This window comes from Somniosus microcephalus, chromosome 8 (genome assembly GCF_052327205.1).
Source record: "Somniosus microcephalus isolate GS21.2 chromosome 8, FLI_Smic_1.0, whole genome shotgun sequence".
In the NCBI taxonomy this organism is placed as follows: domain Eukaryota; kingdom Metazoa; phylum Chordata; class Chondrichthyes; order Squaliformes; family Somniosidae; genus Somniosus; species Somniosus microcephalus.
Window position 1 is genome coordinate 203,509,052 of NC_140994.1, and position 26,887 is coordinate 203,535,938.

At 44.3% G+C, this 26,887-nt stretch overlaps 1 protein-coding gene across 13 annotated transcripts in view; it reads left to right on the forward strand.

The window, feature by feature from the left end:
- Window positions 1-336: 336 nt before the first annotated feature.
- Window positions 337-26,887, forward strand: part of LOC147114055 (rho GTPase-activating protein 26-like) — a 249,495-nt gene continuing 222,944 nt past the window's right edge. For all 13 annotated transcript variants that reach the window (XR_015079339.1, XR_015079340.1, XR_015079341.1 and 10 more), the window contains exon 1: window positions 337-490. Coding sequence is in view for 9 of the 13 variants with exons in the window: in XM_085995616.1 (XP_085851742.1) it covers window positions 337-490 (154 nt within the window). In the remaining 4 variants the exon portion in view is untranslated. The remainder of the gene's footprint in view (window positions 491-26,887) is intronic.

The window sequence follows — 26,887 nt, forward strand, 5'->3', positions numbered from 1 at the left end:
GGGTAGAGACACACATACATCCCACATTAGGGAGAAAGAGAGAGAACGCCATATACATAAGGGAGAGATAGACAGCCAGAGAGAGCGACACTGACTTAGCCCAGGGAAGGACAGAGTGAGAGAGGACAGAGTGCAAGCGAACGCCCCCATCCAGGAACAGAAAACGAGTGCCCAGGGACAGACAGGGAGAGAGCTCAGTGGGATATTGTGTAATCTATTCATTAGTCATATGCAGTGCAGCAATTCAATTTGAAAGGTTGTGAGAACTGTGACATTGTAGTTTGGATCCTGGTGCCTTTGACCTGCTGATTGTTAGCCTTTCTCTTGTTGATAACCATGGGCCTACCGGCGCTGGAGTTCAGTGATTGCTACCTCGACAGCCCGCAGTTCCGGGACAGAATCAAGTCTCATGAAGCAGAGCTGGAAAAAACAAACAAGTTCATTAAAGATTTGATTAAAGATGGAAAAGCATTGATTCAGGCACTGAAAAGTAAGTTTTTAAAACAGGCATTTATGTACCCGCTGGCATGAGATGGGGTCATTCTGAAGATTATCTTTGCTGAAATGTAATTTAAAAGGATCCTCTGTAAATTCCTGTTATAAAATCTTGTAATAACGAGCTGGCTTATGGTAAACTTCAGGATGCTGGCTAAAATAAAGTGTCTCTTGATAATGGTCTCTGTTAAAGATAGCTCAAAACGTATGTTCACAACATTGTGAAATATCGTTTTCATTGGCTTCCTTTTATAGATGTACATTCTGCTGATTTGATCAGGGTTATGCTCGTTAAAATCATTTTTTGATGAGGTGGGGGTTGCGGGTACATTCTCATTTTAAAATAAGAACAAGATCACATTTAGTTCATATAACTATATAGAAACTTGCAGCTTCTTCAACCATTGGTTGGTATTTACTTACCAGTGTAGGGAATTCTGCACAATACTTCTGAGTCCCAATGTGCCAGAAAGGTTGTATTTAAAATATCCCATTATGTAGCCTATATTAGTAGAAGGGTGTCAGATGAATCGTGCCTCTTTCCATCAATATATACATATCTGAATTTAGTTTGGGATTTAACATGTATGCCTAACATTTTATATGATTCTTAAGTTAGCTTGCTTCAAATTATCCCACATAATCCAGTCTAAAATATATTGATTATTGACAAAATCAGATAGGTTGACAGCAAAACCACGTTACAACACTGCGAAGTGCAACTTATCAGTTGCTAGAGGTATCAAAGACCAAGTCAGACAGAGAGATGCATTGCTAACACTAGTTAATTTAACTACATCTGCAGAAAAGTTAATGGTTCTTATAGTAAAAGTAATTCCTTAACCTCAATCAGCACAATCTAAATTATCATAAACATGAATGCAATTATCACAATATATATCCACATTAGTTGGGTTTCATTTGTTAACAGTGTAACAATTATGTTCACGATTACAGTGTAGACTTAGTAAGGTGTCTATATTCAGTGTATCACTTCTAGTGTTGCAACTGTCACTTGACGTGGGCATAAGATTATCAAACATTCCTTTTGAATAGCAGACTGTGATTCATTGGGTTCACCTTGGGGGTTATGTCTGTGGCATGTCATTGTCTTTTCTTCCTAACAAAGCTTACGTATATACTCTGGCTATTATACTGTACTTTGTCGCTGTTCTGAGGACAAGGCTATTGAATTAGCTGTTGCAATATACTTTACTTTCTCTACTTTGTGCTTGAATTAAAACTATTTAATCTTTCTTAAACCTTGTAACTTTACAATCTTACAAACTCTCATTTTCCAAAGATGATCTTGAGCATTTTGATCACCCTTGAAAGCTTCCAAAGTTTTTGAAACATTTGTGAACTTCTCAGAACCTTGTTCTTGAGGCGAACAATATCTGACCTTAAGTACAGTCTTTTCCAATGATTTTAAGTTGCTTAACTTGAATTATCGTTAATTTGAATTGACATCATTCAAAAAGGCCTCCTGTTTTATTAAAATTGCTGAATTTGTACTACTGGATAATACCTTTTGTTTCAAAGCGACAAACAACTTTGAATTAGCAGGAGTAGACTGTGTTCCAAACTGCCACTTCCGATGAGCTGACCAATCAAAGGCCAACTTGGCTCTGGCAACCCTTTTTTCTAAGGTCTCGCTCAAGCAAAAGAGCATGTCTTGAAAAATGGTACCTGTCAGCCTGTGGGAACTTTAGCAAGATGAGAGTTAAGAAAGATAAGAGGAAGTTTAGAATGCAATACAGTCAGCCATAAGTCTGTAGCTGTTTTTCTTGAAGGTCAGTATTTGGTCGGCTCCATCTGCTTTTTAATGTGAAGAACATCCATCCCATCGGAACATTGAAATCACTTGAGGAAATTAGCTCTTTGGCTGGACTACAGCTTCCCTACGCAAACCAGATCAAACAGTTTTTATTCTCTAGAAAGCTGCAGATTAGCACTACTCCTTTGTTGCAATGTTTAAACAGGGAGTGTTAGCTCCATTTTTAAATGAAGATTTAATTTTAAAAAGATGAACAGCCTGTAGGTTTTAGACTTGATATAGACTTCACATTTATGTAGGCCAGAATTAAGCTTGGTTCCTTAGTTGCTAAGAGAAAAGTTAGGCAGGCAGAAACCTGCTTTGCAGTTTGAGTAGCAGTTAAGTTTTTTCACTGTAAAAGCAGGGTTAAAGAGTTGCTATGTAACTGCTGAGAGCGATTCACTTCACTTTCCAGATATGTATTACTGCATTGGCATCCCTGTTTTAATGGAGCTGCATGTCAAAGGCACCAGTGGTGCTTTGGGTTTCCATTTATGTTGCAGTGGATGGTCTGAGGGTGTCTCCCTTTTTGTTTGAAGGTCCTATTGTATGCTACTGAGCAAGTGCAAACATGAAGGCTAAAATTTTCAAACTACACTGCAGGGAGTGTCTGCAGGTGGTGTGCAGTGTGAAACTATAAAAATAACTTTTGTAAAGGTGCTATCTTTTGTGCTGTGCTTAGAGCTGATGGTTTGAGTGCTCGTGTTGAAAAGATCTCCAAGTAAGCTTGTTTCTGGGAGCATGTTGGTTGTTTTGTAGTTTCAGTCCTTGATACTAGTTTCTGCAATAAAATTAACTGGTACTTTAGAGCTAGGAGAATTTCCATGAGCTGCATCAAACAACCTGCAGTAAGTCTTTTAATCGTAAAATAATATGCCATTGTTACAAATTTAGGGTCTTGGCTTAACTATTCTCTCTGATAGTGCTTGTTACTCCCATAAGTGGTCTGAGCATTTTGTTTATAGGGGTGTGCCCATACTACCCAATATCTAACTTCATGATAGTCTAATCCAGGGGTACAGCAGTAGTTTCACCTTGTGACCTGAACTGAATATTTGTGTTAGTCGCACGTGTCCTTCTTCAATGAATTTGAAGACAGACTGAGGAAAAACCTTGATGAGGCCAGGTATGAATTGTTTACAGAGTGACAGTTATGACCAGATTCATTTAGTTCAATCAGTACAACTTGTTTTTGTGTCATAATACAAAATAAAGAACACACTACTCTGCCTAAATCAGTGGGTCATCTTACTTGATTTAAACAAAATAACTCCAAGCTACCCTGCTGCATGCTAAATATCTGAACCTGGCCAAAGCTTGCCCTTGCAGCTTTCTGTTTAAAGCCTGACTAACTTCACAACATTTGCTGGACCTGATTGGCTGCCTATATCTTTTTTTTTAATGCTTTGTGTTCATAGTTAGAAGGCATCAGAACTTTCCCCCCAAAAATGGGTGTGAGGTGTTTATTGAATGCTGAGATAGGCTAACAAATTTCTTATTATTTATTGTCTATAATCTGAGATCAGGCTGAGCATTGCACTCCTTTTAATAAATATATAATCGTGTCCTGCAGTGCCTTGATTTAAAAATTATTCTCCTTGTGTTTAATTCCCTCAGAGCCTTGCTCCTCCCTATCTCTGTAATTTCCTACAACCCTCCAAGAACTCTGCGTTCCTCCAACTCTGGCCTCTTGTACTTCCCACACTTACTTTGTCCCACCATTGGTGGCCATGCCTTCAGCCGCCTAAGCCCCAAGCTCTGGAATTCCCTCATTAAACATCTCTGCCTCTCCACTTCTCTCTATCCTCCTTTTAAGATGCTCCTTAAAACCTACCTCTTTGATCAAGCTTTTGGTTACCTGTCCTAATGTCTCCTTTGGCTCGGTGTCAATTTTTGTCTTATTAAAAATTCTTTGAAGCGCCTTGGGATGTTTTGCTACATTTAAAAGGTGCTATATAAATGCAGGTTGTTGCTGTCTTATGACATCATGGGTCTAAGTTTGAATCGTCAAGATTTATGGGCTAACTTTTAAAAGTTCAAAGTGAAATGAGTTTTAGTTGTATTGATCTAAGTCCATGATACAAAATTGCCTGCGGCTTTGCATTCTTTGTCATTCTTACTCGGGCTCTAAAGATGGCTACAGTGGGAACTGGAAATGCTATTGATGCTCATCTTGGCTTGGGCGGAAGATATATTTTTGGAACAGTGTAGAGGGAGCATTCCTGTTATTCGGTTGTGTGATACTTGACCTGGGAGTGCTTGATGCTGAGAGTGATTAATTGACAAAAATGGAAAATAATATCCCTTGAGTGCAAAATTTGTCCCAGAGGTATAAATGGTGCATGCTCACTTTATTTTCTGATGCTGGCCAGTGAACGATGCAAAAGATGCATAGTGGTTTGGTTGCTGATGTAACCTACATAATAAAAGGACACACTTATCTGACAAAACAGTTTAACAGCTTGGTTAAGCAAAAGAGAATGCAGCGAGACTCTAGATTACTGCTTGTTCCCCAGTCCAACATCGGAGACTAATCGTTCAGCAACTGTGTCCCTCCCCTCTAAATTTCTGTTCCAAAACTACACTGCCTTGATATCTCTCTCCCTGCCTTCTTAAAGCCTCATGAAAACTTATCTCTACCCCATTCCGCCCCCCCTCCCCCACCCCTGGCTCAATTCCTTCACCTTTCTGGTTTTGTGTCCGCCTCTCCATCTTGTAGAGTGTTTTGAAATGTTTGTCTTTGTGAGGAATGCTATGTAAATATAAGTTGTTGTTGGTACTACCATGATTGGCTTCTGCAACATTTTTGAATTGTTTCATACGTTCTACTTCTTTCCCCAAATCGTAGTTATTTCAGTTAAATGTTGATCACTTTGCAGTTTGTGTTTGAAAATGTAACTTTATTTTCTTTCTATTCTAAAACGACCAAGTGTAGTCTTCAAGTGAAGTGTTGTTGGAGAGCCAGAGGAGGGGAAATTATACCAAGGAACACCGATGTAATTCAGGGCCCATTTTAAAGTCGTACATTATACACTTATTTTTATATAATATTTAGATTTTTATATTTATTGTTAAATAATAAAACAAGAATTTGAGAATGATAGAATTGCAGCTGGTTAGCGCAAGTGTTTCTCTTGTATAGGCTGAGCTGGAAAATGCCAGGCTGAGGTGCTGCAGCACCACTGGTGGAAGGGTGTAATTGCAGTGTGACATGATTACGTGGACAGTTTCCCTTATAAATGTGAGCATAGGAATTTATAATGAGGAAAAATTGGCAACAGGAAGAATAGTTTTGTTAACAAGTGCCTGCTTTTAGTTTTTATATAATGTGTATATAATATTTTTTTAAAATTATAGCGGCAGAAGAAATGTGTTCATGCTGCACAAATTCTTTGTAATGCAAACCTTTAAAATTTTTGAATGCGGGGTGTACGCCAAAATGGATATTAAATACCTTGGTGACGGGGGTAAGAATTGAATCTTTTGAGACAGCCCTTGCCTTTTTCACAATTATTGATTTGTGTCATGGTTTATTTGAAGAAATGGGTCACTTGGGCTTTTTAAGATTAGTAGCAAAACTAGGGTCTACATGGTACATTGGTTTCCATTATGACCTATGCTGTAGTTGTTTTCCTTTCACTTGAAGAAAGATCATGACAACTGTAATGCACTGCTGAATGTTCTTGAATTGTGTTGTTCACTTTCAGTGTAGTTAAATTGATGATTCTGCTTCTAGTGAGCGATCGGATCATCCTATGGCTTGGTGTGGGCAGCAAAACCTATCCATTTTCATGAAACGGGTCAAATTTATGATGATTTCTTCCACCAAAGTGATAGAAATTTCAGTGGATTTCAGAGAAATGTCTGTCAAACCCATACAAATCAATAAATTATATGCACCTATGACTGGCTTTTGCAGTAAGTGCGTGGAAATATGTAAAGTTTCGGTGAGACTAATCTCCATGCAGATGATTGTACAGTGTCATCTTTCCGAGTAGGTGGCGATAGGTTTAGTGTGTTGATCGGTCATTTACAAAAATACCTGGTTAAAATTAGAACTTCAGTAATAGAAATGAAATGGACATCTGATTCAGGTACAGAAATAACCAGCAAGTGCAGAGCAAGTACCTTGCATCTGGAGAGTCCCACGCTGACTTAGACTATAGGGGCAGAGGAGGAATACTAGCAACTTTAAGTGTGTTAGGACTGCAGTAGATTTCAAAGTTTGGAACATTGCAGGTTTCAAGAATAGCATATGTTGTAAAATATTTTTATATTTGTTAAATTAGAACCTCATAATGTGACACTGTAGCATCAATTTGATTACCATGACTACCCATTTTCAAGTTGGTTTTAAGATTGTCTACTGCAGCCATACAAATGGTGAACAAAATGACTCATGTGGAGTGACTGGTTGGTTTAGGTAGCTAACATGGTTTTGGACTTAATGGTCACACTGGTTGCCTGTGGAAAATCTACAGGTACAGGTTAATCATTTCAAAAATCAGTCTTAATTTCAAAATGTTTGTACGTCTCCAGTAAGTTTGATTATGACAATAACCAGACTATTACAGTGCACCAGTAATGAATTTTGAAGGCAAACCAGGGTTTTAGGATTGATGTATCCTAAATACAGGTAGACTACCCTTTATCCGGACTTCCGAAAACCGAAACCCTCTAAAAACCGAAGGTTTTTTCGTTCAGCGTAAGTCGTGCGTACGAACGAAAAAACCTTCGGTTTTTAGAGGGTTCCAGTTTTGGAAGTTCGGATAAAGGGTAAGTCGTGCGCACGACCCCCCGCCGACCCCGACAACCGCCGACCCCCCCGCGGACCCCGCCGGCCCCGACAACCGCCGACCCCCCCGCGGACCCCGCCGGCCCCGACAACCGCCGACCCCCCCGCGGACCCCGCCGGCCCCGACAACCGCCGACCGCCGACCCCGACTGACTTACGCTGAGCATCAGCGTAAGTCGTGCGCACGACCCCCCCGCCGACCCACCTTCCGAAATCCGAAATTCTCCTTTATCCGAAACTCGGCTGGTCCCGAGGTTTTCGGATAAAGGATAGTCTACCTGTACTGTACTATGCAGCACTATTTTATAAACCATCCCGTAAGGAAAAAATTTATTGGATGTGGACTTCGCTGGCAAGGCCAGCATTTAATATGTCTTACCTTGCTGATATAAAACTTAAGTTAGAATTGAAGTGAAAGCCTTTTCAAGCTGGCTTTGCCCTTTTATAAGTAAGTATTAGCTGAATCCAAGCCCATCTTTGCGATTCTAGAAGGTTATCTTTGCTGCATTCTGCAGTGTCCTTTTGGGGACAAGCATCAGTGTTCGAATACTGAGTTGTTTTTCTAATTAAATTCCTCGTAGTACTTAGTGTTGGTGAGTTACATTATGTCGCATGCAAAAAAAATCTTCCTATTTATCTCTGGCCTCTTAATGCCAAGAAACTGAATTTCAGTTTCATTTCAACATGTTTTTGGTCAAAATCGTGTGTGTTGTAAAACGAGAGAATGTGGTCTAGTAATACTATCCTGTTACCCTTGCAGCAATGCCAGGCTGTCTCTGCTTTGTTCAGCAGATATATTTGTGCTAAAAACAAACATTTCTGACGTGGAGTTTAAGGCAGCAATTTAATTTTACAAATCTGGTTAAATTCAATTCTTGCAAGTTTGATGGCCTCCAAATTGATTGACAATGTGTTAGTCAGACACCTACTATCCCATGCATACGTATTTGAAAAATATTAATGTATTATGTCTGTTTCAAGTACAGTACTCTGAACTTTTAACATCTTGTCGTATTCTGCTAACTTCAATACATGTGTGGAATGAGTTAATTTTGTTGGTCCCAGATTTATAGCCCAAAATGTAGCCACCTGAATCCCCAGTGTAAATTTTCAGGAGTAAAATGATCTTTCTCCACAATCCGCATCATTAACAGGAAGAATATACTTCCTATCATGAATTTGAGAAGTTATGCGTTAAAATGCTAAGTTTTTTTCCTGGTATTCCCTTGTGAATTGGAGTTTTGTAACAAGGGGTGTGTTTTCCTCAGTTTATTAATGTTATTAAAACAGTTGGTGTGAGATTAAAATGGGTTTCTCTACCTTATACTTGTGCCAACTTTTTTTGCTAATGAATGGAGGACAGTATGTTAGCAGGAGTTTTGAATTTTGGTCAGCAGAATCTCTAGGTCCAATTGAAATTACAGATACTTAAAAAGAAACAAACTCTTTTCCTCATCTCCTCCCCACTCCGTGTCTTCCCAATGTGTCATAAGCTTTCATGCTTTCTCCTGTATCGCATTGTGTAAGTTATGCAATTTATATCTTGTTTGTTCACTGAAACAGATTATTTTCTGTTTTAAAATAGGAAGACAATATATATGTTTGGTTGAGTGATGTGTTTTAAAAAAAAAAAAATACATTTTAAGTTAAGACTTGTGCAGGACTGAAACAGTTTAAAGCTTATTTTAGGGGGGGGGGCGGTTCTAGTGTAATTCATGTCTCAATACTGTTTAGTATTAAGGATGTTTAGTATTGTAAGGATATGAAATTCAAGTTATTAAAAATGTAAAAGCTTACTACAGTGCCAATCTTTTCTCTAACTCAAAATCTGAGCATCTCTTTGGCACTTGAAAGGAATAGATGTCACTTTTGACCTTGCTTTAGTTACAAATGCGTTTTCTGTTCTGAGCAAACTTTTTTTCTTGTGTTTATGGATCAGTCTGTCAAACAGATGTTGCTCAGTTCATTGGCATTACTGGGCTATTTCCTTTTCTTCAAAGCCAATTATAATCGCTCACCACTGTCCTGGCTGAGATCAGCAAACTCCGCACAGGCAAGTGGTTAAGCCTGAGACCTTTATGATCTGCAGAGCTCGTTGCCACATCATGTATTTCATCTACCGACTGAGCCATTGGGAGAACTTCCTGTGATTTATAATTTTTAAATGTATGTTTCATCTGAAACTGATACTTGGGTAAGGCTCAAAATATGCAAAATGTGAGTGATTAAATCTGAGCAAAACTGAAAAACACTTCAAAAAACATTTGTAATACAAAAGTAGTTTCGCTATCTGTCTTATGCTATTGTTCCTAGGTCCAGATTAAGGGTGGATTTAATATTATTTCTTGTGTGTATTAAAAGGACTAATTGGAAATAACATTATGTTGATGCCAAATTCTTTATTTGATGCAAATGGGAGGTAGTTTAAGTGGAATTAAGTGCTTTGTGTAAGTATTTATCAGGAGTTGACTTGTGTGAATACTTCGTTGGCTTTCAAAATGATTACTTGGTGAGGATTTAATCTCCTGAAACAACTGGTTATGCAGAATCCCCTGCCCAGCATACTAATACAAGAGCTCTAGTTAAAATGCATAGCATTTCTTAGTCCTTGACAGAATACACCTCCATTGTAACGCTGCCCAGTGCTGGTGGGTTCTGATGCAGTGCATTCTGTCTGGTTGTCTGATTAAAATCGGGTGGTAGTGGACACACTGCATACTGTTTTGCCAGATTGAGATTTAGCTGGATGATTGATGGAGTTGACCTTTGGTTTTACTGTTCAGATTTCCATTCAATCCTTTGTTTGGCAAGGCTGCACAAATTAATCCATTATCACTATTCAGTTATTCCTGGAAGATTTTTACTTTCATTAATTTGAGCTGAATAATTCAACCATACCCCTAAACTGCTTGTGGTTGACTCCAGTTTAACAATTATTGTACAACAGTGATAATTACATACAACTAGTTGTTGTAAACCTTCCCCTCACCTTTTTGTGTTGTTTTCTCCACTTTTGCCCTCAGTCACCTTCACACGCTTGTCCCCAGTACTGCTTTCATTCAAAAAAAACTACTTTGATTTTGTGAAAGGGTGACTATTATTTATATCGATTTGTTTGTATGATTTGTTTATATGGTTGCCACCTTCTCTGAAAGCTAATGCCCAAATTTTTATGCAAAAACAATAAATGGTTGCTGTTCATTGTTTTCAAGTGGTGGTTATTAATTGGGGACTTGTATTCATATTTTGGGGGAAGCTTATCTTGGGCGTGCACAGTATGTACTGTAAATAAAGGCTTGTAAGCGACTAAAGACTAGGCTCTAGTATTCTATCCACCACCTGGCTATCTGACTTTTACAATTGCTACCTGCTGTTTGCATACAGATTTCTAAAGGGGTTGCATTTTGGCAAAAAATTATTGCTTAACCTAATTTAAAAGGTAAAAAAAAAACTTTAATTGGAGTGAAGCTGAAAGTGATCTCGGGGGTTGTTTGTGGTGAGCGTGGGAGCTGATGGAACGAGCACTGGATAGAACATTGTTGTGTGTGTGCAAAATTGATGGTGAAAAATGTATCCAGTATAAAATTTAAATAAATAGATATTTAAGTCTTATAACAACATTTCTGGATGGTTATTATCTGATCTGGCCTTTGTTAGACTTGCACTGAGTTCCTGATACTATGCTGCCTCAGGTATGTGATAACACCAACTTCAGAGCACCCTGCATTGGCATGTTTTCACTTTTTCCACTTTAGTCTTTTTTACTTCTCTGAGCAAGATTGCCGGTTTAATGTGAAATTATGGGTTGTTGTATTGTGGGCCGGTGCCAACTAGGAAGTGGATTGAGACTGCCCAACTGATTTCACGTAGAGTGCTCCTTACTATAAATATTTCAACTTACAATGAATTAATGGCATTACAGACCCGTCGCCTTATTTGCTCCAAGTTTACAAGCCACAAACTCTAGATACATGGTCTTTAAATGAAACCTGTGTTTTTTTTTATGCAGTGGATTTTGTTCTGTTCAGCAGGAAATTATGGGTTGTTTGTATTGTGGGCCAGTGCCAACTAGGAAGTGGATTGAGACTGCCCAACTGATTTCACTTTATTACAGGTGTATTTGAAGTATAATATCACTTGACTTACAAGGTTGTGACAGTAAATCTAGATTGTTGGAAACCATCTATAGCAACCATGTAGCTCTGGGAAATTAGGCACTTCAATTCTATGAAGTTAAAGTGAAACATTCCCTTTTCTTCAGCATAAAATATCAGTCTTTTTGTATCTTAAGATTTTTTTTTTATTATTTCACATACTGGGTGAATTAAAATAGGTTCCTTGGAGGACTGAATGCAAAAGGTAATGAGGGGTTTGAGTGACAGTTACAGTCAAGAATATGTTCTACAAGGCCTGTTTCCTAAGTTTTTAGGAAATGGATGAGGCTTAGTGCTAACCAGTAATATGAGGAAGGGAAAGAGAAGAAGGTTTTTATTTTGTGAAATCTTTCCCTTGAAATCGAATTTTAGAAGGGAAATTTTAAATGTACTAACTTGGTCTTAAAACAGCAATTGACTTCCCAAAATTTGAACTGCAATGCTAAGGCTATGCAATGTGTGAATTTTTATAGAAGGTCTTGTCCCTTGGTTAAAATGCATTCTGTGGAAGCAGGTAGAATGTAGCTGAGAATTGTTTCAAACCAGGGGCCTCTGGTTATTTTCTTAAATAAATTGTTCTGTTCTAATGTTAGATAACAACAGAAAATGGTTAACCATGCTTTGATTTGTTTTAGGAGGATGATTATTTTTTGTAATGAGCTTGTTTTTTTTTCTCTTTCCCCTGCCCCCTGTTCCTCACCTTGGTTTTGTCAGGGCTGACTGCTGTCCCAAGTGGTGAATCTTCATGTATAACCCGACATCGTGGCTGTTCAGACCTATTCAAGGGGAGGGGGTGGGGATAGAGATCACATCCCAGCCAAATTCTGACATCACCTGGCGGCTACACATGCACTTTGTACAGGGATCTTTGAATAGCGATCAGGAGATGGAATAGTGAACGACTTTTGTCGTTTCTACCCTGTAGACAGAGACTGCGTGTTGTGCCTGTCTTCCTGTGCTGCCCCTGCTGAGATCAGCATAGAAGTGATTTTTATGGTTTAGTACCAAGCCTACAAATACTAAACAGTTTATAGACTATGAACTGAACAGTGAAGTTTTTGGTGTGGCTCCGCCTGAACCACTGGTATAAAGGGTAGGCTGAGGCAGTGTGATGTTAGCAGTATCTTCACCCATGGGAATAGCTGTATCACTCGTATGAGGAACTAAGCTTCATTGCAGCGTTTGGTATATCCGATTTAGCATGTTTTCTTGTTTTGATGTGGGAAAAATACAAAATAATATCCCAAAGATAACAAACTATTTTATTGGCCTATAACAGTAATACATTCTTGCTCATTGTTCATGAGCTATTCTGTTCAAGCCTAAATGAGATAATAACAAGACACTTTATATTCTAGTACAGGTGAAGCAAAATCATTTTGGTAATACTCTAAGCATGTGATCACTCTCTCAAAACATTACTGCTTTAGTAATTTGAGACTTTTCATTCTGTGAAATGTTTGTCGTCAGAGTCATAACGGCACTGAAGGTGGCCATTCAGCCCATCGAGTCCGTGCCAGCTCTCTAGAGCAATCCAGTCAGTCCCACTCCCCTGCTCTATCCCCGTAGCCCTGCAAGTTTATTTCCCTCAAGTGCCTATCCAGTCTCCCCTTGAAAACATTGAGTGTCTCCGCTTCCACCACTTCCGTCGGCAGTGAATTCCAGGTCATCACCACTCTTTTTTTAAAAAATTTTTAAAAAAATAAAAAGTTTTTTCTTACATCCCCCTGTATCTCTTGCGCAAAACCTTAAATCTGTGTCCCCTGGTCCTTGTACCATCAACTAGTAGGAACAGCCTTTCCCCACCTAGCCTATCCAAACCCGTCATAATCTTGTACACCTATCAAATCACCCCTCAACCTCCTTTGCTCTAATGAAAACTGTTGTGTCTGTCAGTAGTAAGACACAAGACTGCAGGAGAACGGTATAACAGGTGTTTACTCAACGTGGCTCACCTCTGGAACTGACTGTACAGATTACTACTCAGTGCTATATACAGGTGTGGTCACTGCCGGTACTACAGTATACATGAGCTGTAAAAAGTAGTTCCCCCCCCTTAAAGGTATATATATTACAATTCCTCCCCTTTTAGATTAACAGTACCATAACACTCATTTAACAATTAAATATCAAACTAATTACAATTAACACTTTTAACATACAATGTTAGCTGAAAATAGTCCATTTATATATTCAGTCTTTGGGGAGGCTTCCTGATCCTTTCTGGATAGCGCCTTTCCCGAGTGTCTTGCTCTTGGTGCGGAGGCGATTCTGGCACCCTGTCGTCGGTTGGGTCATCGGCTTCCGATGCTACTGTTTCTGGGGTAGATGCGACCTGTACGTCGGGTTCCTCACCAGGTACGTATGGGCGAGGCATGGGGTCGACTTGTTCCTGTGACTCTAGGATCTGGTCAGCATGGCGTTTCACGATGTTCTCCCCAACGTCCACTGTGTACATTAGTGGGCCCTGGCGTATGCATATCGTTCCTGGCTGCCATTTTTCTGTTCGGTAGTCGCGGGCCAAGACTGGTTGCCCTACATTGAAGCTCCTTGTTGGCTTCTCATGGATGTGCTGGAATTGCTTACTTTCAACATCTCTTCGTACGTTTGGTCTGAGCAAATCCAGGTGAGATCTTCACCTTCGGTTAAAGAACATCATGGCTGGGGCCTGGTTGGTGACTGCATGTGTCGCATTCCGGTAGGCGAACAGGAAATTGTCCACCTTGTGCTGCAGCGGAATGTTGTCATTGTACATAGCCTTTATTGCCTTCTTAAAGGTTTGTACGAACCTCTCAGCCAATCCATTTGTGGCTGGATGATACGGGGCGGATGTGTAATGCCTTACCCCATTCTTCTGCATAAACCTCCAGAACTCTTCGGACACAAACTGTGGTCCGTTGTCGGAGCAAACCTGTTCTGGCAAGCCGTTCCTGGTAAAAATGGTCCGTAGGACTGCAATAGTTTTCTCCATGGTGGTGGAGGACTAGCAGTACTCAGTGCTATATACAGGTGTGGTCACTGCCGGTACTACAGTATACATGAGCTGTAAAAAGTAGTTCCCCCCCCTTAAAGGTATATACACATTACAAAAACAAATCCAGCTTCTCCAACCTGCCCTTGTAGCTAAGATCCCCCATCCCTGGAACCATTCTGGTAAATCTCCTGCACCCTCTCAAGGACTTTAACATCCTTCCTAAAGTGTGGTGACCAGAACTGTACGCAATACTCCAGTTGTGGCCTAACCAGCGCTTTATAAAGGTTCAGCTTAACTTCTCTACTTTTGTACTCAATACCTCTATTTATGAAGCCCACGATCCCATATGCTTTGTTAACCACTTCTCAATATGTCCTGCCACCTTCAGAGACCTCTGCATATTAACTCCCAGGTCCCTCTGTCCCTGTACACTCTTTAAAACTGTGCCATTAAGTGTATAATAACAACAGAAAATGCTGGAAATACTCAGCAGGCCAGGCAGCATCCGTGGAGAGAGAAACAGAGTTAACGTTTTAGGTCTGGGACCCTTCATCAGAACTGGAAAAAGCTGGAGATGTAACAGCTATTAAGCAGGTGCAGAGAAGGGGGGGGTGGGTTTAGGAGGGGAGGAAGGAATAGAAAGAATACCCTGTACTTTTGTAAGAGGCAGGAAAGATAAAATGTTGCAAATGGGAATGGCAAAAATCATATTGCATGAAAAATGGGGGCAGGGATAATTATCTGAAATTGTTGAACTCAATGTTGAGTCCGGCAGGCTGCAAGTGCCCAATCGAAAGATGAGGTGCTGTTCCTCGAGCTTACGTTGAGCTTCATTGGAACAATGCAATAGCCTGAGGACAGAGACATCAGAGTGGGAGTGAAGCGGTGAATTAAAGTGACAGGCGACCGGAAGCTCAGGGTCACCCTTACGGACTGAACGGAGGTGCTCCGCAAAGCGGTCGCCCAATCTGCGTTTGGTCTCCCCAATGTAGAGGAGACCACATCGTGAGCAGTGAATACAGTATATTAAATTGCAAGAAGTACAAGAAAATCGCTGTTTCACCTGGAAGGGGTGTTTGGGGCCCTGGACAGTGGGAAAGGAGGTAAAAGTGTTAAATCTGGATATCTTTAGGTAGTGTGTCCTTCAAATAATCGACAGAGGCTGCAGATAACAATCAACAGGTGTTTACTGGATGAGGGTTGCTCTAAAACTAAACAGTACAGATCCCTACTCCGGGTTATATACAGGTGTGGTCACTGCCGGTACTACAGTATACAGGAGCTGTAAAAAAGTAGTTCTCCCCTTAAAGGCACATACACTACAATTCCTCCCCTTTTAGATTAACAGTACCATAACATTCATTTAACAATTAACACTTTTAACATGCAACATTAACTGAAAATAGTCCATTTATAAATTCAGTCTTTGGGGCGGCTTCCTGATCCTTTCTGGATAGCGCCTTTCCTGAGTGTCTTGCTCTTGGTGCGGAGGCGATTCTGGCACCCTATCGTCGGTTGGTTCATCAGCTTCCGATACTACTGTTTCTGGGGTAGATGCTACCTGTATGTCGGGTTCATTACCAGGTACGCGAGACATGGCGTTGACTCGTTCCTGTGACGCTAGGATCTGGTCGACATGGCGTCTCACAATGTTCTCCCCAACATTCACTGTGTACATTAGTGGCCCCTGCCGTGTGCATATCATTCCTGGTTGCCATTTCTCTGTTCGGTAGTCGCGGGCCAAGACTGGTTGCCCTACATTGAAGCTCCTTGTCGGCTTCTCATTGATGTTGAGAATAAGCAATTCCAGCACATTTCTTCGTACATTTGGTCTGAGCAAATCCAGACGAGATCTCGAACTTCGGCTAAAGAACATCATGGCCGGGGTCTGGTTGGTAACTGCATGTGTCGCATTTCTGTAGGCTAGCAGGAAATTGTCCACCTTGTGCTGCAGTGGAATGTCGTCATCGCACATGGCCCTTACGGCCTTTTTAAAGGTTTGTACGAACCTCTCAGCCAATCCATTTGTGGCTGGATGATACGGGGCGGATGTGTAATGCCTTACCCCAATCCTTTTCATAAATTTCCGAAACTCTTCGGACACAAACTGTGGTCCGTTATCAGAGCAAATCTGCTCTGGCAAGCCGTTCCTGGCAAATATGGTCCGTAGGACTGCAATCGTTTTCTCCGTGGTGGTGGAGGACATTTTGATCACCTCGGGCCATTCCGAGTGCGCATCCACGGCTATTAAGAACATTGAGTCCATGAATGGACCAGCAAAATCAATATGCACACGTTGCCATGGAGAGGAGGGCCACTCCCATGGGTGTAGAGGGGCATGTGGTGGTGCATTTTGGACCTTCTGGCATCCTGAGCAGCTCTTTGTCAGGTCCTCGATTTGCTGATCGATCCCCGGCCACCACACATAAGCCCTAGCAAGGCTTTTCATTTTCACCCCTCCCAGATGGCCTTCGTGAAGCTCATTGAGCACTCTCTCTCTTAACTTGGGTGGAATTACCACTCGGGATCCACACATCAAGGTCCCCTGGCATACTGACAGCTGTTCTATTCTGGATGAGAATGCTGGCAACAGTGAGTCGCAATCTGTTGGCCATCCCTTCACCGTCAAATCATATACCCGAGACAGTGTCGGGTCATTTCTGGTCTCCTTCCCTATATCCGCGTTAGTTACTGGCAAGCGTTCAATTATAGTCGAATAAAATATTTCGACAGGGTCCACTGCTGGTGCTTCCTCCGCAGTAGGCAGTGGCAGGCGTGATAGCCCATCAGTGTTTCCATGCTGTTTCGTGCCCTTATACTCTCTTTCATATTGGTTCGCCCCTAGAAAAAGGGACCATCTTTGTAGCTGTTGCGCAGTCACCGGAACACCCTTCTTTGGATTAAAGATGGAGACAAGTGGTTGGTGGCCAGTCAGCAAGGTGAACTTCTGCCCGTGCAGATAGTGGTTGAACTTTTTCACTCCCCACACTAGGCTGAGGGCCTCCCTGTCAATCTGGGCATAGTTTCGCTCGGCTGAGGTTAGTGACCGAGACGCAAAGGCTACTGGCCTCTCCAAGCCGTCCGGGAATTTGTGCGACAGTACCGCTCCAATACCATAGGATGATGCATCACATGCCAACCGAATTGGTAGTGCTGGGTTGAAATGAGCCAACACCTCCTTTGATGTGATCAATTCTTTGCACTTCTGGAAAGCTCGTTTACATTTGTCATTCCACTTCCAAGGTACCCCCGTTTGCAGTAGGGTGTTCAGTGGGTGTAGTAACGTAGACAAATTCGGCAAGAACTTATGGTAGTAGTTCACCAGCCCGAGGAATGACCTCAGTTGTGACACATTTTCCGGTGCTGGAGCCTTGCCTACTGCCTCAATCTTTTCAGGGGACTTATGTAACCCCTCTTCATCAATAACGTGGCCACAATACGAGATCTGCTTCTGGAAAAACTCGCATTTGTGGTGATTAGCTCGGAGCCCATATTCCTTCAATCTAGTGAGCACCTGCTCCAGGTTGGCGAGGTGATCACTGTCATTTTTGCCCATGACCAGGATGTCGTCCAAACAACACTGGGTCCCTGGAATCCCTTGCAGGACTTGATCCATTGCCCTTTCCCTAATAGCCGGAGCTGATGCTACCCCGAACACCAGCCAGTTGTATTGGTAGAGACCTTTATTAGTGTTGATCGTGAGGTACTGTTTCGCGGCTTCTTCTACCTCCTCCATTTGCAGGTACGCCTGGGCCAGATCAATCTTAGTGAAGCGTTTTCCTCCAGATAGCGAGGCGAAAATATCTTCAATCCTCGGAAGCGGATATTGTACCGTGTGAAGGACTGGGTTCACTGTCACCTTAAAGTTCCCACAGATGCGAATCTTCTTTGGTTCCCCAGGCGTATTACTCAACGACCTCTTCATTACAGGAATGATGGGTGTAGCCCACTCGCTCCAGTCCACTTTGGATAGTACTCCAGAACGTTCCAAACCTTCCAGCTCTGCTTCGACGGCTGGGCAGATCGCGTAAGGCAACGGTCTGGCCTTTTTTAAAAAAAAAAAAAAAAAAAAAAACTTTGGGCTTGCATTTTCCTCTATTTTGATCGTCGCTGTTATGCCTTTTAATGTTCCGAGTCTCTCCTGGAACACTTGTGCGTCAGTTAGCATTTTTGACAGTCGTCCAGGTGTGACGTCGTCATCCTTTTTGGCATCTACCGTCAGTGCTTGTATGGCATGCCAATCTAACTGTATCTTCCGGATCCATTCACGTCCTAGTAGTGGTGGTCCTCCATCTGGCAATACATATAGGTCCATTTTTGGTGTTTCCTTGCCGTTGTATATCACGTTCACCCTTTATTTTTCCTTTGGGGTAGACTTTTTGGCCCGTGTACGTCTTCAAGACAATCTTTGTATCTCTCAAGGGTATATGTGAGAATAGCCGCTTGTAGTCCCTTCGGTTTATGACTGTTAGGGCTGATCCTGTGTCCAATTCCATTTTCACTTGGACTCCGTCTATCTTGAGCGTGACCCAGATAGTTTGGTGATCCTCCATTTTGGTTACATTATGTAGTTTCAGACAACCCAGCTCCTTGCTTCCGGAGTCTGTATCACTTTTCTGTTCGTCTGAACTACTCTCCGTCACCTTATGTACCTTTTTGTACTTCTCCTGTGGAGGTTTCTTGCTGCTGGTTTTCTTTCCCGACCTGCAGACTCTTATTATGTGTCCTACTTTTCCACACTGTCTGTACACTTGGTCCTTGAACCAACACTTGGTCCTTCAACCAACAATCCTTATGGTCATGTGTTGTTCTGCCGCAGCGATAACACTTCCCTGTTCCATATGACATTTCATTTGTGCCATATTCTTGCGGTCTCCGTTGTATCTCTGCAGCGCCCCGTGCAGCTGCTTCGTGTGATACTGCCAGGCTCAAAGCCTTGTCCAGCATAAGATCCTTTTCTGATAGAAGCCGTTTCTGAGTTCCTTCACTTTGAAGCCCACACACAAACTTGTCCCTTAAAGTATCTGCTAGTCCCGTTCCAAACTGGCAGTGTTTCGATGGCTTGTGCAGTTCCGTTAAATACTCAGCATTACTTTCGTCTTTATGCTGGTTCCTTTTGTGGAACTTAAATCTTTCTGTTATCAGCAGCGGTGTGGGGTTTAAGTGGTCCTGTAGGATTGCCACTATGCTTTCAAAATCCTTTTCCACTGGCTTCTCTGGGGTTACTAGGTTTCGCAGTAAGCCGTACGTTTTTGCACCCATGGAATTCAACAATACCAGTGCATTCCTGGCATCTGGCACCTCGTTCGCCTTGCAGTACACCTCTATGCGCTCTATATATGTCGCCCAATCTCAGACTTCATTGTCGAACGCTGTGACACTGCCACTCTTCGGCATCCCTGGGTGTGGTTAGACTGGCTAAAAATGGCATCTCCCGCGCTTTCCTTTCTTCCCGCGCTCTCCCTTCTTCTCCACTGGCTGAAAATGGCGTCTTCCCTTCTTTTCTTTCCCCGCGGACGCTGCTCAGCCTTTGAACACCGGCCGCGCTCTGCGCATTTTCCCCTCTTGTTGACGCCGCTCGGTCTTCAACCCCGGCTGCGCCCTGTGCGCTTTACCCTCTCTCTTACCCGTCGACGCTGCTCAGCCTTTTTCTGTGCCGTCGGTCGGCTCCTGCCGCCACTGTCCAGGAAGGGTCTGCGCCGTACCTGCTGCCAGCCCGCTGCGCTGGATCGTCGCGGCTGGAGAACCAAGCCCAGCTCTCTACAGCCTCCTCTGCGATGCTCAAGTTCTCCCTGGATGGTCGACGCCCGCACTGGTGGAATCGGCCTCCTTCTTCAGAGTTGCAGGTAGGTTCAAAACGACTCGTCGCCAATGTTAAATCTAGATATCTTTAGGTAGTGTGTCCTTCAAATAATCGACAGAGGCTGCAGATAACAATCAACAGGTGTTTACTGGATGAGGGTTGCTCTAAAACTAAACAGTACAGATCCCTACTCAGGGTTATATACAGGTGTTGTCACTGCCAGTACTATAGTATACAGGAGCTGTAAAAAAGTAGTTCTCCCCTTAAAGGCACATACACTACAAAAAGGGCATGTGTTGCATCTCCTGCGCTTGCACGGGAAGGTGCCAGGTGAAGGAGAAGGGCTGTTGGGGTGATTGAGGAGTGGACCAGGGTGCCGTGGAGGGAGCGGTCCCTTCAGCATGCTGAAAGGGGGGATGAGGGGAAGATGTGTTTGGTGGTGGGATCACGTTGGAGGTGGCGGAAATGGCAGAGGATGATCCGTTGAATGTGGAGGCTGGTGGGGTGAAAGGTGAGGACAAGGGGAACCTTATCATGGTTCTGGGAGGGAGGGGAAGGGGTGAGAGCAGAAGTGCGGGAAATAGAACGGACACGGTCAAGGGCCGCGTCAACCACGGTAGAGGGGAATCCTCGGCTGAGGAAAAAGGAAGACATGTCGGAGAAACTGGGAGAATGGAATAGAGTCCTTACAGGAAGCGGGGTGGGAGGAAGTGTAGTCCAGGTAGCTGTGGGAGTCGGTGGGCTTGTAGTGGATGTTTGTTGAAAGCCGATCACCAGAAATGGAGACGGAGAAGTCAAGGAAGGGAAGGGAAGAGTCGGAGATGGACCATGTGAAGGTGAGGGAAGGGTGGAAATTGGAAGTAAAGTGAATGAACTTATCTAGTTCAGGCGAGAGCAGGAAACTGCACCAATACAGTCATCGATGTACCGGAAAAAGAGGTGAGGGAGGGGACCTGAGTAGGACTGGAACAAAGTGTTCCACATATCCCATGAAAAGGCAGGCATAGCTAGGGCCCATGCGGATTCCCATAGCAACACCTTTAATTTGGAGGAAGTGAGTGGAGTCAAAGGAGAAGTTGTTCAATGTGAGAACAAGTTCAGCCAGGCGGAGGAGGGTGGTGGTGGATGGGGACTGGTTGGGCCTCTGTTCAAGGAAGAAACGGAGCGCCTGAAGGCCGTCCTGGTGGGGGATGGAGGTGCAGAGGGATTGGACGTCCATAGTGAAAAGGAGACGGTTGGGGCCAGGAAACTGTTGAATTGACGGAGGGCGTTGGAAGAGTCGCGAATGTAGGTGGGAAGAGACTGGACAAGGGGAGAAAAAATAGAGTCGAGATAGGAAGAGAGAAGTTCCGTGGGGCAAGAACAGGCTGAAACGATTGGTCTACCATGGCAGTCCTGTTTGTGGATCTTGGGAAGGAGTTAGAAGCGGGCTGTGCGGGGTTGGGGGACTATGAGATTGGCGGCCATGGAGGGAAGATCTCCAGAGGAGATGAGGTCAGTGACACACTTGGAAACAATGGCTTGATGTTTGCTAGTGGGGTCATGGTCCAGGTGGAGGTAGGAGGAGGTGTTGGAGAGTTGGCGTTCAGCTTCCGCACGGTTGAGGTCGGTACGCCAAACAACAACAGCACCACCCTTATCAGCAGGTTTAATGATAATGTTAGGGTTGGATCGGAGAGAACGGAGTGCTGCAAGTTCAGAGGGAGGTAGGTTGCAGTGAGTGAGGGGAGCAGAGAAATGGAGACGGCCGATGTCACGTCGGCAGTTAGCAATGAAAAGATCTAGAGAAGGAAGGTAAGAGGCCAGAGGGAGGGGTCCAAGTAGAACGAGAATTTAGAAAGTGGGAGAAAGGATCAGCCGTGCGGGGGGAAGACTGGCCAAAGAAGTGGGCACGGAGACGAAGGCGACGGAAGAAGAGCTCAGCATCGTGTCGAGCTCGAAATTCATTCAGATGGGGCGTAAGGGGATGAAGCTCAGGCCTTTGCTGAGGACTGATCGTTCGGGGTCAGAGAGGGGAAGGTCAGAGGGGATAGTGAAAACACGGCAGGGGGTGAGATTGGGATGCCTACCTTGAAGTTCTGCTCTTCTTGCCAACGGGAGTTCCGTTTATCTATTCAGCCTTGTTCATCTTCATTACTTTCAGTTTCCCTTCTCGTGTTTGATCAGGTATCTGCCAAGACTCGGTTTCACAGCCACATCTCTTTCCTCAGTAACAGTCTCCGGTTCAGAGTTATTCCACGTGGATTCCAACTAAACTTCCACCCTTCATGTTTTGGATCCACCCAGGATTACAAATATCTCCTCGATATTCATCGTTCTTCGAACCACTGCTTTTGCCGCATCTTGAGATCCACGCTCAACGCCATACGCCGCCACATGAACAACCTCGACCTCTCTCTTCAGCAGCACCGACGCACTCTATTTCAATGCTGTCCGGGTCCTCAGTTCCATTTCATCCTTCGACTCATCTGACGCTTCAATAAAAAACTTTTTTTCTTCCTTTCTGATGTCAAGGATCGCAAGCTTCATCAACTCGTGGACACCAACGCCCCCCCCCCCCCCCCCCAGAACCTTCTTCCCCGTTACTTTCCTCGGACCCCATCCCTTCTTCCAATCTCACCCCCTGCCGTGTTTTCACTATCCCCTCTGACCTTCCCCTCTTTGACCCCGAACGATCAGTCCTCAGCAAAGGCCTGAGCTTCATCCCCTTACGCCCCCACCTGAATGAATTTCGAGCTCGGTGCGATGCTGAGCTCTTCTTCCGTCACCTTCATCTCCATGCCCACTTCTTTGGCCAGGAGTCTTCCCCCCGCACGGCTGATCCTTTCTCCCGCTTTCTAAATTCTCATTCTACCTGGACCCCTCCCTCTGGCCTCTTACCCTCTCTATGCCTTTTCATTGCTAACTGCCGACGTGACATCGGCCGTCTCCATTTCTCTGCTCCCCTCACTCACTCCAACCTACCTCCCTCTGAACTTGCAGCACTCTGTTCTCGCTGATCCAACCCTAACTTTATCATTAAACTTGCTGATAAGGGTGGTGCTGTTGTTGTTTGGCGTACCGACCTCTACCGTACGGAAGCTGAACACCAACTCTCCAACACCACCTCCTACCTCCACCTGGACCATGACCCCACTAGCAAACTTCAAGCCATTGTTTCCAAGTGTGTCACTGACCTCCTCTCCTCTGGAGATCTTCCCTCCATGGCCGCCAACCTCATAGTCCCCCAACCCCGCACAGCCTGCTTCTACCTCCTTCCCAAGATCCACAAACAGGACTGCCCTGGTAGACCAATCGTTTCAGCCTGTTCTTGCCCCACGGAACTTATCTCTTCCTATCTCGACTCTTTTTTCTCCCCTTGTCCAGTCTCTTCCCACCTACATTCGCGACTCTTCCGATGCCCTCTGTCACTTTAACAGTTTCCAGTTTCCTGGCCCCAACCGTCTCCTTTTCACTGTGTAGTGATCAATAGCATGTCATTCTATAGTGGACACTAGGTGGAGCCGTAGAGCTGTATATAGCTGTATGTAAAAGACTACACTACCCAGCTATATATTATATTAAGACTACATTACCCATGAGGCACTAGGCTACCCAGAAGGCAGCAGTCAAGATGGAAGCCTCTACAAGATGCTGTACAAGTCCACATGTGCTCAATAAAAGTAACTAGCAAAAGCTAGCTGTGTTCATAATAAGAATGTCTATTTATTAATGAACATAACACTATGGATGTCCAATCCCTCTACACCTCCATCCCCCACCAGGACGGCCTTCAGGCGCTCTGTTTCTTCCTTGAACAGAGGCCCAACCAGTTCCCATCCACCACCACCCTCCTCCGCCTGGCTGAACTTGCTCTCACATTGAACAACTTCTCCTTTGACTCCACTCACTTCCTCCAAATTAAAGGTGTTGCTATGGGAACCCGCATGGGCCCTAGCTATGCCTGCCTTTTCATGGGATATGTGGAACACTTTGTTCCAGTCCTACTCAGGTCCCCTCCCTCACCTCTTTTTCCGGTACATCGATGACTGTATTGGTGCCGTTTCCTGCTCTCGCCCTGAACTAGATAAGCTTATTCACTTTACTTCCAATTTCCACCCTTCCCTCACCTTCACATGGTCCATCTCCGACTCTTCCCTTCCCTTCCTTGACTTCTCCGTCTCCATTTCTGGTGATCGGCTTTCAACAAACATCCACTACAAGCCCACCAACTCCCACAGCTACCTGGACTACACTTCCTCCCACCCCGCTTCCTGTAAGGACTCTATTCCATTCTCCCAGTTTCTCCGACATGTCTTCCTTTTTCCTCAACCGAGGATTCCCCTCTACCGTGGTTGACGCGGTCCTTAACTGTGTCCGTTCTATTTCCCGCACTTCTGCTCTCACCCCTTCCCCTCCCTCCCAGAACCATGATAGGCTTCCCATTGTCCTCACCTTTCACCCCACCAGCCTCCACATTCAACGGATCATCCTTCACCATTTCCACCACCTCCAACGTGATCCCACCACCAAACACATCTTCCCCTCACCTCCCCTTTCAGCATTCCGAAGGGACCGCTCCCTCCGCGACACCCTGGTCCACTCCTCAATCACCCCCAACAGCCCTTCTCCTTCACCTGGCACCTTCCCGTGCAAGCGCAGGAGATGCAACACATGCCCTTTTACCTCCTCCCTTCCCACTGTCCAGGGCCCCAAACACCCCTTCCAGGTGAAACAGTGATTTACTTGTACTAGTTGCAATTTAATATACTGTATTCGCTGCTCACGATGTGGTCTCCTCTACATTGGGGAGACCAAACGCAGATTGGGCGACCGCTTTGCGGAACACCTCCGTTCAGTCCGTAAGGGTGACCCTGAGCTTCCGGTCGCCTGTCACTTTAATTCACTCCCACTCTGATCTCTCTGTCCTCTGGCTATTGCATTGTTCCAATGAAGCTCAACGTAAGCTCGAGGAACAGCACCTCATCTTTCGATTGGGCACTTTGCAGCCTTCTGGACTCAACATGGAGTTCAACAATTTCAGATAATTATCCCTGCCCCCATTTTTCATGCAGTATGATTTTTGCCATTCCCATTTGCAACATTTTATCTTTCCTGCCTCTTCCAAAAGTACAGGGTGTTCTTTCTACTCCTTCCTCCCCTCCTTAAACCCGCCCCCCCCCCCCCCCCCCCGTCTCTGCGCCTGCTTAATATCCGTTACATCTCCAGCTTTTTCCAGTTCTGATGAAGGGTCCCAGACCTAAAACGTTAACTCTGTTTCTCTCTCCATGGATGCTGCCTGGCCTGCTGAGTATTTCCAGCATTTTCTGTTGTTATTTCAGATTTCCAGCATCCGCAGTATTTTGCTATTATATGCCATTAAGTGTATATTGCCTCTCCCTGTTCCTTCTGTCAAATTGCATCACCTCACACTTCACTATTAAATTCCATCTGCCACTTGTCTGCCCATTTTGCTAGCCTTTCTATGTCCTGTTGCAGTCGATTGATGATATCACTGTTTGCCACACCCCCAATTTTTTAAAATTTGTTTATGGGATGTGGGCGTCGCTGGCAAGGCCAGCATTTATTGCCCATCCCTAAATGCTCTTGAGAAGGTGGTGTTGAGCTGCCGCCTTGAACTGCTGCTGTCCGTGTGGTGAAGGTACTCCCACAGTGCTGTTAGGTAGGGAGTTCCAGGATTTTGACCCAGCGACGTTGAAGGATTGGCGATATACTTCTAAGTCAGGATGGTGTGTGACTTGGAGGGGAACTTGGAAGTGGTGGTGTTCCTATGCGCCTGCTGCCCTTGTCCTTCTAGGTAGTGGAGGTCGCGGGTTTGGGAGGTGCTGCCGAAGAAGTCTTGGCGAGTTGCTGCAGTACATCTTGTAGATGCTACACACTGCAGCCACAGTACGCCGGTGGTGGAGGGAGTGAAGTTTAAGGTGGTAGATGGGGTGCCAATCAAGCGGGCTGCTTTGTCCTGGATGGTGTCGAACTTCTTGAGTGTTGCTGGAGCTGCACTCATCCAGGCAATTGGAGAGAATTCTATCACGCTCCTTACTTGTGCCTTGTAGATGGTGGAAAGGCTTTGGGGAGTCAGGAGGTGAGACACTCGGCGCAGAATACCTAGCCTCTGACCTGCTCTTGTTGCCACATTATTTATGTGGCTGGTCCAGTTACATTTCTGGTAAATGGTGACCCCCAGGATGTTGATGTTGGGGGATTTGGCGATGGTAATGCCATTGAATGTCAAGGGGCGGGGGTTAGACTCTCGCTTGTTGGAGATAGTCATTGCCTGGCACTTCTGTGGCGCGAATGTTACCTGCCACTTATCAGCCCAAGCCTGAACGCCATCCAGGTCTTGTTCCATGCGGGCATGGACTGCTTCATTATCTGAGGAGTTGTGAATGGCACTGAACACTGTGCAGTCATCAGCGAACATCCCCATTTCTGACCTTCTGTTGGAGGGAAAGTCATTGATGAAGCAGCTGAAGATGGTTGGGCCTGGGACACTGCCCTGAGGAACTCCTGCAGCGACCTTCAATCACCACAACCATCTTCCTTTGTGATAGGTTTGATTCCAACCAGTAGAGTTTTTCCCCCCCGATTCCCATTGACTTCAGTTTTACTAGGGCTCCTTGATGCCACACTCGGTGAAATGCTACGCTGATGTCAAGGGCAGTCACTCTCACCTCACCTCTGGAATTCAGTTCCTTTGTCCATGTTTGGACCAAGGCTGTAATGAGGTTGGGAGCAGAGTGGTCTTGGCAGAACCCAAACTGGATATCAGTGAGCAGGTTATTGGTGAGTAAGCGCTGCTTGATAGCACTGTCGATGACACCTTCCATCACTTTGCTGATGATTGAGAGTA